The sequence below is a fragment of the Balaenoptera ricei genome, chromosome 1 (assembly GCF_028023285.1).
Source record: "Balaenoptera ricei isolate mBalRic1 chromosome 1, mBalRic1.hap2, whole genome shotgun sequence".
NCBI classification, from domain to species: Eukaryota; Metazoa; Chordata; class Mammalia; order Artiodactyla; family Balaenopteridae; genus Balaenoptera; species Balaenoptera ricei.
In genome coordinates, this window is record NC_082639.1 from 50,953,525 (window position 1) to 50,968,570 (window position 15,046).

The 15,046-nt window shown below is 34.6% G+C and overlaps 2 protein-coding genes and 1 pseudogene across 4 annotated transcripts in view; 1 reads left to right on the top strand and 2 right to left on the bottom strand.

The window, feature by feature from the left end:
* Positions 1-15,046, bottom strand: part of LOC132350016 (cytochrome P450 2J2) — a 155,558-nt gene that overhangs the window by 48,287 nt on the left and 92,225 nt on the right. The gene's annotated exons all lie outside the window — the stretch shown is intronic.
* Positions 1-15,046, top strand: part of HOOK1 (hook microtubule tethering protein 1) — a 64,230-nt gene that overhangs the window by 37,665 nt on the left and 11,519 nt on the right. For all 3 annotated transcript variants that reach the window (XM_059898966.1, XM_059898983.1, XM_059898976.1), the window contains 7 exons: positions 965-1,105; positions 2,243-2,444; positions 3,259-3,369; positions 8,924-9,011; positions 9,099-9,159; positions 10,810-10,950; positions 13,096-13,189. In XM_059898966.1, coding sequence (XP_059754949.1) covers positions 965-1,105; positions 2,243-2,444; positions 3,259-3,369; positions 8,924-9,011; positions 9,099-9,159; positions 10,810-10,950; positions 13,096-13,189 — 838 coding nt within the window. The remainder of the gene's footprint in view (positions 1-964; positions 1,106-2,242; positions 2,445-3,258; positions 3,370-8,923; positions 9,012-9,098; positions 9,160-10,809; positions 10,951-13,095; positions 13,190-15,046) is intronic.
* LOC132349998 (large ribosomal subunit protein eL43-like) lies at positions 2,792-3,101 on the bottom strand (annotated as a pseudogene).

The window sequence follows — 15,046 nt, forward strand, 5'->3', positions numbered from 1 at the left end:
ACTTCTATCATTTATTGGGAGACTGATGTTAAAATTTTTTTTACACAATCGACAATAATTATCGATTTGTGGATCTCTGATTCTGTCAGTTTTTGCTTTATCTATTTTAAAATTCTGTTTTTACTTATATACACCTTTATGATATGTCTTTCTGATAAATTGACCCTTTTGTAATTATGAACTGTCTCTCTTTATCTTTGGTAATACTTTTTGTCTTAAACATTTTTTTGATGTTAATATAACCACCCCAGCTTTCTTTGCTTACTGTTTGCATGGGACTTGTTTTCATCGTTTTACTTTTAATATATTGTGTCTTTATATTTAAAATGTTTCTTGTAACTAAAATATATTTGAGCCTTGCTTTTTTTATCCAGTCTGAGTCTCTGCCTTTTTAACTGGTATGTTCAATCCATTTGACTTTTATGTAATTTTTGACATGGCTGTATTTAGGTCTATCAATTTTCTATTTTTCATTTGTCATATCTAGTCTTGTGTTTATTTTTCTTCCTTTTTTGCATTATTTTCAGTTGATCAAATAATTTTTTAATATTTTAATTACTATATTGTCATTTTAGTTTTTGTTGTTGCTCTAGGCTTTGAAGTATTTATTCTTTATCATAGTCTATACTTAGAGTTAATATTTTACCACTTTACACGCTATGTATATTTTTGGATAACTTTAATATATACGTTTTCTCTTCATCTTTTGAAATTAAAATTCCTGTTTGAACTATAAAACCAAGCTCAGTGTTTTAGAAGTAAAAATGAAAATTCTGAACGTCATTTGCTTCTCAAGTCTGTTTTAAAACCAAGAGCTGAAAAGTATCTTATTTCTTTAGTTTTTTCTTCTTTTGAATGTGGAATCCAAAAACACATTTTAGAAGTAAGTTTTGCTAAGCTCATGTCTCAGTAAGAAAACAAATAATAGAAATTACATTATAAATACTTGTTTTCTTTATGCAAGGCTCGAAGCTGCAAAAGATGATTACCGTGTTCACTGTGAAGAACTTGAAAAGCAATTAATTGAATTTCAACATAGGAATGATGAATTGACTAGTCTTGCTGAGGAAACAAGAGCCCTGAAAGATGAAATAGATGTTCTTAGGTATGGCATGTCTAAATATAATTATGTCACTTCTAAGTTATTACTTAGTCATTTCAGTATTCCATATTTTAATCAGGGATTCTTAGAGTTTTCCCTATGTATCAAGTATTGATCAGTGTTTATCCAGCCTCCTAGTCTTTACTTCTTTTATGCTTGTTGATAGTTATGGACCGTTTAAGGATAATATTTGATTCTTGTTGGGACAGTTTCATAAACCTTTTTCTTATTTCTCATTTAAGAAAATGATACCTTTTTCTTAAAAATTTGTAAGCTGAGTTACTTTTAGATACATTTGGCTTGACCTTCTTGTGCTTACTCGTATATCTTGTGAAATTTTTGTGTAAGGAAATGCAGTCACAAACCATATTTTGACATTTGATAAAATATAGATAAGAATCCTAACATTTATTTCAAGCTTATCTCAGGTTTGTCTTATAGTCTTTGACAATATAAAATTTATATTTAGCTTTTGCCTGTAAAATGTTACCGAAGCAAGTAGTCTATCCACATGATTTTTATATTTTCTGTTAAATTTTCTTAATCAGCCATTTTCTTGCACCGTTTTTAGTGTCCTTATTTTAAATGAAATCTTTATAACCATTAATTTGAACTTGCATGTGATATTGAAGTGGTTTGGTTTATTTATTTATTTTTGCTCTAGCCCAGTTGTCAGGTAAGCACAACTCTAAAGGGAAGTGCTTTGCTAAACAAATTATAAGTTGAATCAACTTCCTTAATATATCAAATACTTAGAGCAAAACTACGTTAAATATTATGCACAAAGCACAATTGGCCTGTAAGCTACAGAGCAGCTCAGAATTGTTCAATTATATTTAGAAAACCATTCTTTTTTTATACATTTTTCTGATATATAAAATAGTTTGATAATTCAGTGTGTCAAATTTGAAGCATTTTTATTTTGATGACTTTATAACAGAAGGGTTGAACTTTAGACAGTTTTAGGCTTGAGTCTGTCTCCAAAGTTCTCGCAAAGTTTATGATTTCTTTTCTCTGTCCCTCTCATTTTTTTTTAACCAATTGATAGTTCATTTGGAAGACTCATTTTACAGCCAGAATAACATTGTTATGTGTACTTACTAGTTTTTACACAGTAATGTTTAGTCTTTGTTATTATAGGGCTACCTCTGATAAAGCAAATAAACTGGAATCAACAGTTGAGATATATCGTCAGAAGCTACAAGATCTGAATGACCTTCGCAAGCAGGTGAAAACTTTACAGGAAACAAACATGATGTATATGCATAATACAGTCAGCTTAGAAGAAGAATTAAAGAAGGCAAATGCAGCACGTACACAATTAGAAACATACAAGAGACAGGTAAGAAAATATCTTGATTTTTTAAATCAGTAAAATTGAAAGAGTTCAACTTTGAGTTATCTAGGTCTTTTACATTACTGTTGGCTTCTGAGCTTGTATATTTTTTGGACATTTTTATTGTTTTATTAGTATTTCTGGCAACCAGTGATAAATGCCTAGAGAATGGAGTTATAACCTAAAATATTCTCTTCTGCTATTTATCAAACAACCTAGATAAACAGGGTAGAAGGCTGATTTTTTTTTTTGCTAAGTTATTATTTGTGTATTTTAAAACTTATGTTTATTCTTCTTATCTACATGCCATTTCCACAAATATTTTTTTTTGTTACATAAGTTAACCCATTTTTATAGGCTAGCAACATTTCAAATGGTGGTGCTTGACTGGTCCTTCAATTCCTTCAGTCCTCTGATGTCAGACTTTACTGTGACAGCAGAAGTAGTATTGTAGGTCCAGGCACCACCAGCTACCGTTTTCATGCAGGAACCACAGTGCCAAATGCCCACAGCTCATCTCTTCATCTTGGTTTTGCCACAGAAGGAGCAAGTGTACTTGGCATGCTGGCTGATTTCAGTTTTCTTCACCATTTTCCTGAGGGAGGCACCATAACGGGTCCTGTATTTACCCACAATTCCAACCTTCTTGATGCGTTCAGCCATGTCACCGCAACCTAGGTCCAAGCCCAGAGAGTCCACAAATATTTAGAATTAGACTATAATCTTACTATAAATTTTATTTCCAGTTTCTCATTTATTGAACTCTGAAAAGCTATCAATATTATATACTCTCATTTTTTACTTTTGATTCCAATAAAAGGTTCAGGATCTTCACGTTAAACTTTCCTCTGAATCCAAAAGGGCGGACACACTAGCATTTGAAATGAAGCGGCTTGAAGAAAAACACGAAGCTTTACTTAAGGAAAAAGAGGTAAACATAAATATAAGTGATATGTAATATGTATGTCTTGTTTTAGTTTTTAATACTATCCTTGCTGTTTTAAGAATGGAACTGATGTAATCAATTCTATCTTTCTCCAAATTGAAATTGGTGATATAAAAGAAAGTCTTGTAGACATTCTTTATGTGGTTTTGTAAGTTTCCCTCATATGGGAAGATGAAGTCACAGAGCCAAGGTCATGTCTCAGGGCATGTTTTCCAGCTCTAGACTGTCAACTCCTTGAGAGCAAGGACCATAGATGCAATTTTTTAACAGCTTTATTAGAATATAATTTATATACCATAAATTTTGCCCATTTAAAAGATATAGTTCAGTGGTGTTTAGTGTATTCACAGGGTTGTGAAACAATTATCACAGTCAAATTTTAGAACACTGTCATCACTCCAGAAAGAGACCGTGTGCCCATCAGCAGTTACTCTGCATTCTGACCCCCCTTTCCTCAGCCTTAGCGACCATTAATCTACTTGCTGTCTCTATAGATTACATGAATATAATATATGGATATTATATATATATAATATATTATATGAATATTATATATATGAATATATAATTATACACTTTGTGGTTTTTGTGACTGGATTCCTTCATTTAGCATAATGCTTTCAAGGTTCAACCATGTTGTAGCATGTGTCAGTACTTCATTCATTTTTATTGCTGAATAATAATCCATTGTATGGATATACCACATTTTATCTGTTCATCAGTTTATGGACATTGGGTTGTTTCCACTTTTTGCCTATTAAATGAATAATGTGGTTATGAACATTTACGTACAAGTTTTTATGTGGACATATGTTTTCTCTTTTTTTTTAATATTTACTTATTTTTTGGCTGCGCTGGGTCTTAGTTGCAGCACGTGGGATCTTTCCTTGCAGCATGCGGGGTCTTCATTATAGTGCGCGGGCTTCTCTCTAGTTGCAGTGTGTGGGCTTCTCTCTAGTTGTGGTGCACAGGCTCCAGAGCACAGAGGCTCTCCAGTTGTGGCACGCGGGCTTAGTTGTTGTACAGCATGTGGGATCTTAGTTCCCCAACCAGGGATCGAACTGGCGTCCCCTGCATTGCAAGACAATTTTTCAAGCACTGGACCACCAGGGAAGTCCCTTCATTTCTTGAGTATATACCTAGGAATGGTATTGCTGGGTCATATGGTAACTATGTTTAACTTTTTTAAGAACTACCAGACTTTTCTAAAGTGGATGAACCATTTTTCATTATCACCAGCAATTTGTAGATTCTAATTTCTCCACCTCCTTGACTAAGTATATTAAATTTTAATTTTGGCTATCCTAGTGGGTATGAAGTAGTGTAGAATTATGGTTTTGATTTGTATTTCCCTAATGACTAATGATATTGAACATCTTTGCCTGTACTTATTGGCCATTTCTAATTATCTTTGAGAAATATCTCTTCAAATTCTTTGCCCATGTTTAGTCATTTGCTTTTTAAATTTCAAGTTCTAAGAGTTCTTTATATATTCTGGACATAAGTCCCTTGTCAGATACGTGATTTGCAAATACTTCCTCCCATTTGTGGGTTGTCGTCTCAGTTTTTTTTTTTTGATGGTATTTTTTTTGCAGCAGAATAGTTTTTTTATTTGATGAAGTCAAGGTTATCTGTTTTTTCTTTTGTTAGTTTTATGGTGGTGTTTCTATGAAACCATTGAGTAACCTTAAGGTTGTAAAGATTTATTCCTATGTTTTCTTTTAAGAGTTTTATAGTTTTAGCTCTTATATTTACTCTGTGATCAATTTTGAATTAATTTTTTATGTGGTGTGAGATAGGTTTCTAACTCTATTCTTTTGTGTGTGTATATTCAGTTGTCCCGGCACCATTTGTTTGCAAGACTTGCCCCATTGAATTGTCTTGGTACCCTTGTTAAAAATCAATTGACCATGATACTGTAATGATGGATATATTATACCTTTGTCAAAACTCATAAAAGTGAAACAGAAAGAATGAACCCTAATGTAAGCTATGTCCTTTAGTTAATAGTAATGTGATTATTATTGTATTGGCTCATCATTTCTTACAGGTAACCACAATAATGAAAGATGTTAATAATAGGGGAAATTGGGGAATGGGGGGAGACGAGGGAATATATGGGAACTTTGTGCTTTCTGTTCAGTTCTTCTGCAAAAAAGTGTATTAATTTTTCAAGTAAAAAAAAAAAATCATTTGGCCATAAATATATGACTTTATTTCTGGACTTTTAATTCTTTGTCATTGATGTGTATGTCTAGCTTTATGCTAGTACCACACTGTCATGATTACTGTAGCTTTGTAGTAAGTTTTGAAATTGGAAAGTATGAGTTCTCCAACTTTGTTCTTCTTTTTAAAGCTATTGTTTTGGTTATTCTGGGTCCCTAGCATTTCATATGAATCTTAGGATCAGATTATCAATTCCTGCAAAATAGCCAGATTGAGATATTGATAGGGATTGCCTGAATTTGTTGATCAGTTTGGAAATCTGGCCACCTTAATAGCGTTAACTTTCTGATCCATGACTGTAGGATAACATTCCATTTATTTAGGTCTTTAGCTTCTTTCAACAATGTTTTGTAGTTTTCCTTGTACAAGACTTGCACCTTTTAAAGCTTTATTCATGAGTGTTTTATTCTTTTTGTTACCATTATAAATGAAATTATTTTTTCAGTTTCATGTTTGGATTTTTCAATGCTAATGTATAGAAATACAATTGATTTTTGAACACTGATCTTGTATTTTGCATCCTTGTTGGATTCACTTAGTATTTCTAATAGTTTTTAGTAGATTCTTTAAGATTTTCTATGTAGAAGATCAGGACATCTGCAAATACAAATAGTTTTACTTCTTCCTTTGCAATCTGGATGCCTTTTGTTTCTTTTTCTTGTCAAATTGTCCTGGCTAGAACCTCCAGTACTTTGTTGAATAGAAATGGCAAGGGTGGATATCCTTCTCTTGTTTCTGATATTAGGGAGAAAGCATTCACTCTTTCACCATTATGTATGTTACTAGCTGTGGGTTTTGTTTGTAGATGCCCTCTATCAGGTTGAAGAAGTTTCATTTTATTCCTAGTTTGTTGCATGTTTTTATCCTGAAAGGTTTTTGGATTTTGTCATCTGCTTTTTCTGGGTCAGTGAGATGATGTGTGGTTTTTGTCTTTTATTGTATTAATGTGGTATATTACATTGATTTTTGATATTAAATCAGTTTGCATTCTTGAGGTAAATTCCACTTGGTCATAGGGTATAATCCTTTTTATATATTGCTAGATTCAATTTGCTAGTATTTTGTTGAGTGTTTTCCCATCTATATTATAAGAGATATTGGTTGGTAGTTCTCTTTTGATATCATTGCCTGGTTTTGGTATCAAGATGATACCACATAGAATGTGTTGAAAAATTTTTCCTGCTTTTTAGGTTTTAGCTCACTTAAAGTCTTTATTTAGTGTGTCCACCCACTAGGGTCATCTCATTGACTTTTTCTGTTAACTGGTTTTTTTTTTTTTCCTGCATTGGGACTGTCCTGTTTCTTTGCATGTTTCATACTTTTGTTGAAAATATGACCTTTAAAATAATATAATATTTCAACTCTGGAAATCCAGATTTTCCTTCAACCTCAGAGTTTGTTGTTATTGCTGGTTTTTTTAGTGACTCTTTTGGACTAATTCTATAAAATCTTCTTTCTTTGTAATGTGCAATCACTGAATTCTCTGCTCAGTTACCATTGAGATCAGTTAATGATTAGTCAGATATTTCCATAGATGCCTTGAGCCAGTAACTCTCCCAACCTTTGCCAAAGGACTCAGTGTGTATTTTGGAAAACGTCTTCAATTCTTAGGCAATTTAAAACTCTGCCTTTGCCTTTATTTCCTGTTTGCACAGGGCCTCAAGTTTATCCAGAGCTGAGACATTGGGGCCCTCTCAGGTCTTTTCTGGGCATGCACACAGCTCTATATATAGCTGGCCTCCTGGATCTCCAGGGATATGTCAGAACTTTTCTAAGAAGTCCTCTATGGATTTCTTGTTTCTCAGCTCTTCCTTGTAAGTTTTGCGCAAGGCTCTTGTTTGCCCTAACTGGCATCACAGCCTCCAGCAGCTATAGTGAAAACAATTGCTGATGATTGTTTTTGACACATCAATCAATGAAAAGTATGACTGGGGCTTCTCCAGGTTGCTTCTAGACAGACCAAATAGTGACAGTTCTCTAAGCATGGTGCTTTTTAGGAGGAGTTTCATATCCAGTCTGCCCATTCTGGTGGTGGCTAAGCTGCTGTTTTTCAAAGCTTCAGAGATTGAGAGGGAATTCCCTGGTGGTACAGTGGTTAAGACAGTACTTTCACTGCCGTGGGCCTGAGTTCAGTCCCTCGTCGGGGAACTAAGCCGTGTGGTGTGGCCAAAACAAAACAAAAAACAGGAACAAAGATTGAAAGGCTGCTGGTTTTCAAGGCTACTCCAGAGTTGCGGAGAGGGTGATAGTAGTAAGAATAGTTAAAAGAACAAAAAGCTCACTGTTCTGAGATTTAGCAGAGTTTCTTTAACAAGTGCTCCTCAGATCATAGCAGACCTTTGATTAATTTTCAGAGTCTGGAAAAGTTGATTTTGACAAATTAGCTAGTGTTTGCATTGCATTTGTGAAGGAACAGATTTATAGGGGTCCTCATGCCTGACTGTAGTTATAGTTTATAGTGTTCAGGGATTCCTGCGGCATCTGTGCACTCTGGCCTAAGGACCCTAACCAATTTACTGTTAGGTTGATTTGAACCACATCATGGACTAAGTAGGGTTTTGTTTACTGATTTGAAATATGACATTTAAAATATGATTTTATGTTAAAGTACTTTTCAAGTTCTGGGAAAAGCGTTTAAACATGAGCCTTTTGTACAGAATGTAGAAATTTGTCATTGGCTGTCAGCTGTAAAATAAAATAGCCAATGATATGAAGTCTTAGCATGCTATCCCTAGGAAATAATGTTTTTCCACAAATTCATACTTCCAGTATGCTACTTAGAGTAATAGAAGGAAATAACAAGTCTCCAGCATCTCTTACACGCCAGACTATAGTGTAGATATTAGACAAACTTTATCTCATTCGCTACTCAGAACACCTTTGCAGGGGCTTATGAATCAGTATTCTCATTTTGATGATAAAGATCTAAAGCCAAAGAGTCAATAACTTGCCCTAGATAGTATAGCTGGAAATAGTGAAACTGAATTCAGGGCACGATCTGTTTGCCTCCAAAGTCCATGTATTTTATTACTCTACAGTTGCATATTTGTGCTCTGTTGCATAATTACATTCATTTGGTTCAAAGATAAACTATCTAATGGGGAAAATCACAAGCTTTGTGTTGTATAAAATCTATTATTTATGTGATTTATACAAGAGAAATTACCCCTTAGCACTAAAACTAAAACATTGTCATTTTTAATTAAGTAAGGAACAGTTATCAAATTAAATTAAGATAAATTATTTTAAGCATAAATTAAATTGCCTGTGGGCAGAATTAAATATTTTGCTTATATAAACGATTCTTTTTTAGAGACTAATAGAACAGCTTGATACTCTGAAAGAAACAAATGAAGAGCTTCGATGTTCACAAGTACAACAGGATCACCTAAACCAAACAGGTGAATTTTGTTGCATTTAGAAAAGGTTTTTTTAATGGTAGATATACTGAAATGTTAATCTATTTTTTTGTTGTTGATGTTGTTTAGATGCATCTGCTACAAAAAGCTATGAGAATCTTGCTGCTGAGATTATGCCAGTGGAGTATAGGTAAACTTGTTTTTATTAATTGATAACCCATACTTAATATTAGAAACGGGATTTCTTCTTCCTTTTGTAAATTTCTAAGCCTTTAACATTTTCCATTTTACGAGTCATATGGCTTGAAAATTACTTTGTCTCATGCTTAGGCTTTCTAAATCAGATTGTTACTGTTACTATGGAAGCTTAAAAATTTACCAGAAATAAAATTTCACTAGCTGAATAATATATTCTAGTTTTTATAATACAGCCTTTATTGTGTTGAACTTATTTTTTTATCCTTAATCTCTTTGGTAATACTTTAAAATGACAGCTATTGAGTGGACAGGAATTTCCTCTTTTAAACACTGTGGAAAACCTTTTTAATACTTGGCATTCAGATCCACACTGGTGAAAAAAATAGGAGAGGAGCTGTCGATTGCAGGAGGATTAAGCTGGAGTTAAATAAAATACAAATTTTAGAGGTTCCTTTCGACCTTTTATTTTGGTATTTTACCGCTCTGTTTACTTCTAGGTATTTGACTAATCTGGCATAAAATTTTATTTTCCTTTTTTGTGGCAACAGTTTTATTTGTTAATTACTTCTAATTCTACTCTTTATTTAAACAGCTTTATTGAGATATAATTCACCCGTTTACAGATATACAGTTCAGTGGTTTTTAGTGTAATCACAGAGTTGTATAACCATCATCACTATCTAGTTTTAGAACATTTTCATCCTCCACAAAAGACACCCTGTACCTATTAGCAGTCATTCCCCATTCCTGCCTCCCCTCCATCGCCAGCTCCAGGCAACCAGTCATCTACTTTATCTCTATGGATTTGCTTGTTGTGGAAATTTCATATACATGGAATCATATAATATGTGTCCTTTTGTGAGTGACTTCTTTCACTTTGCATAATGTTTATAAAGTTGTTGATTTTCAATTTGTTCAGTTTTTTGCTGTTAAGATAGAGCTCTTTACATGCTGGGCTGGAAACTAACTTGCACTTTTTAGTTAGTAATATCCAGTGATATTAATCATTTAAAAATAGCCATTTTTTTAAAGCGATGGTGCTGGCATTCAGAAGAACAAATATTGTGATTAATTGAAATTAGTTGCTTTTGGGGAATGGAATTTAGGAGGGCAGCAGGTAGGAAGCATTACTTTTTTATTTAATACCATTCCTATCATTTGCATTTTTAAAAACATGTATGTAAACCTTTAATAAAAATTTTTTCTAAAAACAAAAAGTCTAGAGACAGTCATATGACTGTCATTATCATAAAAGTATACTTAAAAATTTTGAGCAAACTGTAGTTTCTTAAATCTACTGCTTTTTATTTATATGTTTTCTAAGGATGTGCTATATATTACCTCTAGTGTGAATAGTTTCTAAATTATCAAAGTAAAATAATTCATATCATCTCTTAGGGATTTACATAATAAACATTTATTGATATATAATATAATCTTATACCTGTACCTTTAAAAACTTACCATTTGTTTTTTTGAGACATAGTCCTACAGGGCACAGTTTTTTCTTAAGAACTTTCAGAAGCTTTGGTAATGTTTCAAAATGAGCTATCGAGTGGACAGGAATTTTCTTTAAAAAGCAAAGAATTTAAAAAACTCTTATACTTAAAAAAAATTTTTTTTAATCGCTTTTTAACATCAGGGAGGTGTTTATTCGACTGCAGCATGAAAATAAGATGCTTCGATTACAGCAGGAAGGTACTGAGAACGAACGTATTGAAGAACTTCAGGAGCAGCTGGAACAGAAGCAGCGCAAGATGAACGAATTGGAAACTGAGCAGAGGTGACTGACACACTCCTTCATAATAGATAGTCGTAGCGACTTCATTACCTAACCACAGAGTCTTGATTCGCAGACGTGGAAGATATCATTGTAGTTCAAATAATTAGGATTTGCACAAGTTTCGATTTTTGTTTTTTCATCTCTCACTACCCATTATTTTTAGCAGCCTTTGTTAAAGCAGGTTGCTTATTCTTGAATTTCATTTAGATGTCTTCATAAATGACAAAAAATTAACAGATGAATAAATGACAATCTGGTTTTCAGCTGGAGTCTTGTGCATGGATGGTACATAGGTTGTGGAGTCAAATTTGAATCCCACCTCTACTGAAACTGGGCAAGTTACTTAAATTCACACTTAGTGTCCTCAGCTATAAATTGGAGATGACACCTATTTGCAGGTTCTTATGAAGATTACAGATAATGTGTTTAAAGCAAATGGTGTACTTATCTGATATCAATGAGGTGTTCAAAAATTATAATGTTTAAAAAAAATAACGTTTATGTGGTGCTTACTAGTGTCAGGTACTTTTCTAAGCCCTTTTTTATATTAACTCAATAAATTCTCACAATAACTCTATGAAGTAGTAACTATAATTATCTCTTTTTTTATGGACAAGGAAGCTGAGGTGCAAGGTGTAACTTGCCCAGAGTTACACAGCTAGTAAGTTCTGGATCCTGCATTTGAACCCTCTGTCAATCTGACTTCAGAGTCTGTGCTCTTTAACCACTTTGCTAACCTGCCTCTTATAAATAGCATACTGACAATGAAGGTATTTGGATTTATCTGACCTACCTTTATTGGATCTTAGAGACCACCAGGAATTTTAAAGACACTTGAACCTTGTCTCTCAACTTGTATGTATGCTATTACATCAACTGCAGTTAAAAGAAAAATAACGTTTTAGCTTTCTTCTTTTTTTTTTATTTTATTTTTATTTATTTATTTATTTATTTATTTATGGCTGTGTTGGGTCTTTGTTTCTGTGCGAGGGCCTTCTCTAGTTGTGGCAAGCGGGGGGCCACTCTTCATCGCGGTGCACGGGCCTCCCACCATCGCGGCCCCTCTTGTTGCGGAGCACAGGCTCCAGACATGCAGGCTCAGCAATTGTGGCTCACGGGCCTAGCCGCTCCACGGCACGCGGGATCTTCCCAGACCAGGGCTCGAACCCGCGTCCCCTGCATCGGCAGGCAGACTCTCAACCGCTGCGCCACCAGGGAAGCCCCGTTTTAGCTTTCTGAAGAGACCATTAAATATTGCTGTTTTATATGGTTCAATATCAGCACTGGAGATCCTAGTTTCAGTTATTAATATAGGAAGATAGACATGTGAATAGATAATTATTATGTGATCAATGTAATATTGGAAAAATGGAGTATCATGATGGGCAGGTGTGTTGTGTCATATATATATGAAGAGAGAAAGTCAGACAGATAATAACTCTCTCTCTCTTGCTGGTAACTTCAATGGCAGTAATGATTGAGCAGGGTTTTTTGGGTTTTTTTGTTTTTTTTTACTGGAGTATAATTGCTTTACAGTGTTGTGTTAGTTTCTGCTGTACAACAGAGTGAATCAGCTATATGTATACATATATCCCCTCCCTCTTAGACCTCCCTTCCACCCCACCCCCATCCCACCCATCTGTAATGAGATTTTGCCAAGTTAAAAAGCTGCAGTAGTTGCTAGTGCCAATCTCTTTAGTTGAAATAAAAGTCATGAAGAAATGGTTGGAAAATGGTGGCCTTCCTCTTCTCCCAACACCCTGTGAAATCTGAAACAAGAAATGGAAACCTAGTTTCCATTCATTAAAAATACAACTGAAGGAAAACTGAGCTAGTTTTCTGATTTTTATACCAGTGAGTACAGTGCAGAAATGTTATGCTTTGCCACTGACTCATTAAGAACCTTAAACTTTTTAAATGTGGCCATATATGCTTTTAGGATAAAAATGTCTTTTTTTAAAGAATATTTCCTTGAAAGTAGGCAACTATACCATATATTATACCTAGCCACAGATAATTGTTCAGCTTTGGTTATTGCTATTAAATGTATACTTTATGAGTTAAATTGCATAAATGCACCTTTATAGATCCTTAACTACTTTGACTTTCAGTATAAATGAACATGTGTGATTCATCTTATAATAGGCTGAGCAAAGAACAAATTCGAGAATTGCAGCAGCAGATTGAGGACCTCCAGAAGTCTTTGCAAGAACAAGGCTCCAAGTCTGAAGGAGAAAGTGTAAGGAACTTAAAAGTTAGGATAATTCTGTTATGTATGGACTCTCTGTAATAGGTCCTGATGTCCAAATTAATCTTGTACTTGAAAGTGCTACCCTTATCATGGGGGGTGCCCTTAAATACCGTATATATCTGCATAACAGATGCAGTGATTTTGCCAACTTGGAGCCTATAAATTGATCATATGGATTGGAAGGTGATTTCTATCTGCCCTACTTCAACAGCTACCCTTAAGTTCATGGTAATTCCTGATTGGGAGCATGCTACAATTGAGGCCTTCACAGTTTTGCTGGGATCCCAACAGGACTGGCCTGAGAAAACACTAGTGAGAGTAATCTGCAGTCAGAATAGAGGAAAAGAGAGAATGAGAAAGTGATTTCTACCAAAAGAACATTCAAGAAGTAGGTCACGTCAACCTCCAAAGGACAGAAATCTTAAAGCAGTCTTGAAGTACATCACCCCTTATTTCTTCCCTCCTTTCATACAGACTCATGGCCTTGCCATTTCTCATGGTTTTTGATGGCAAATAATTGTGAGGGCAGAGGTAAGAGGACTTAAAAAAGATCAAACAAACAGCCTAAATCTGAATAGAACTAGCGATGTTTATATAGTTCAATCTCTATATGCAGAGAGGAAAAGAAGTAATAATTGAGGGAGGAATGTATTTAACTAAAACAACAACAAAAAGATAGGGCTAATGTCATACCTGACACATTGGACCTGTCTTCAAGACCACACAAGTATTACAGCAAATATTTTCCTCTGTTTCCATTGGGAAGTGTGACAGAAACTGAATATCTGCCCTTGATTCTTTTGCAGTTGCCACCCTATTTCCATGCTTTTCAGTATAGACTAAATCCTTCCTTAACTTAGTGCCCCTTGTACTTCTTTTATAGCCTAGCATTTAAGCTAAAATTAGGACTCAGGGCCATATTCTTGTTAATATCCCTCATAAGAAGGTGTGTTTCTGTTGTGTTAGCAACCTGTGTACCTCATTCTTAGTCTGGACTTGGAACTAGCAAACTCACAGAATGAGAGCAAAGCACAGGTGGGCTGACCTACAGCCTATTCTTTCCTCTTCTTTTCTGCAACAGCTTGCATCTCAAACAGTCCCCCAAGAGAATTATTTGATGAAAGTTTGGCATTTGGAAAATATAAATAGACTTTGTAAAATGGTATGGATGAGCAGAGATTTTTTTGAACTAATATATGAGAGAGAAAAGGAACAACATTGAAATGGGAGTTGGATCCATAAACTCAAATTGAAGAACTGCTTTCTTCCTCCACAAAGACTTCAAAATACTGAATGGGCTTTGTGCCAATAGCTCCTCAGTGGGCTATGCTATTGGGAGTCTAGGAAGCAAAATGAAGGACAAAATGTTCATTTCAACAAAAAGCCCTTTTTATTGACTATAACCTACATACAAAAAAGTATGTTGTGTATGTGCATTGTGTATGTGTGTGTGTGCATATTTCCTAGCTCTGCTCATGGAAAAGGCTTAGAAACAATGATCCCAATAAGCATGCTTGAAACTGAGCGGGACCCTGTAGGGCCCTCCCGGGTACAAAAGTCTTTCTCTGTCTCCCATTTCATGTTTTAAGGAAAAAGGCTTTGGCCTCCTAGACCTTCCCTGAGTTCTAAAGGGCAGATTCAAACAGTTACTAATTAGGGAAGGGAGGGAATGCAGAAAGAGAGGAGAAGCAGTCAAGAAACAACAGTGCAGATGAAGCATGGTCCTGGTTCCGCCTCAAAGGATGGACATAACAATGTATCTCTGATTTCTTCTACACGAACTAAGATCCCCACCCAGGTGGAGGATGGTAACTTGAGGCTGAGCACACGATTTCTAGAGCACTT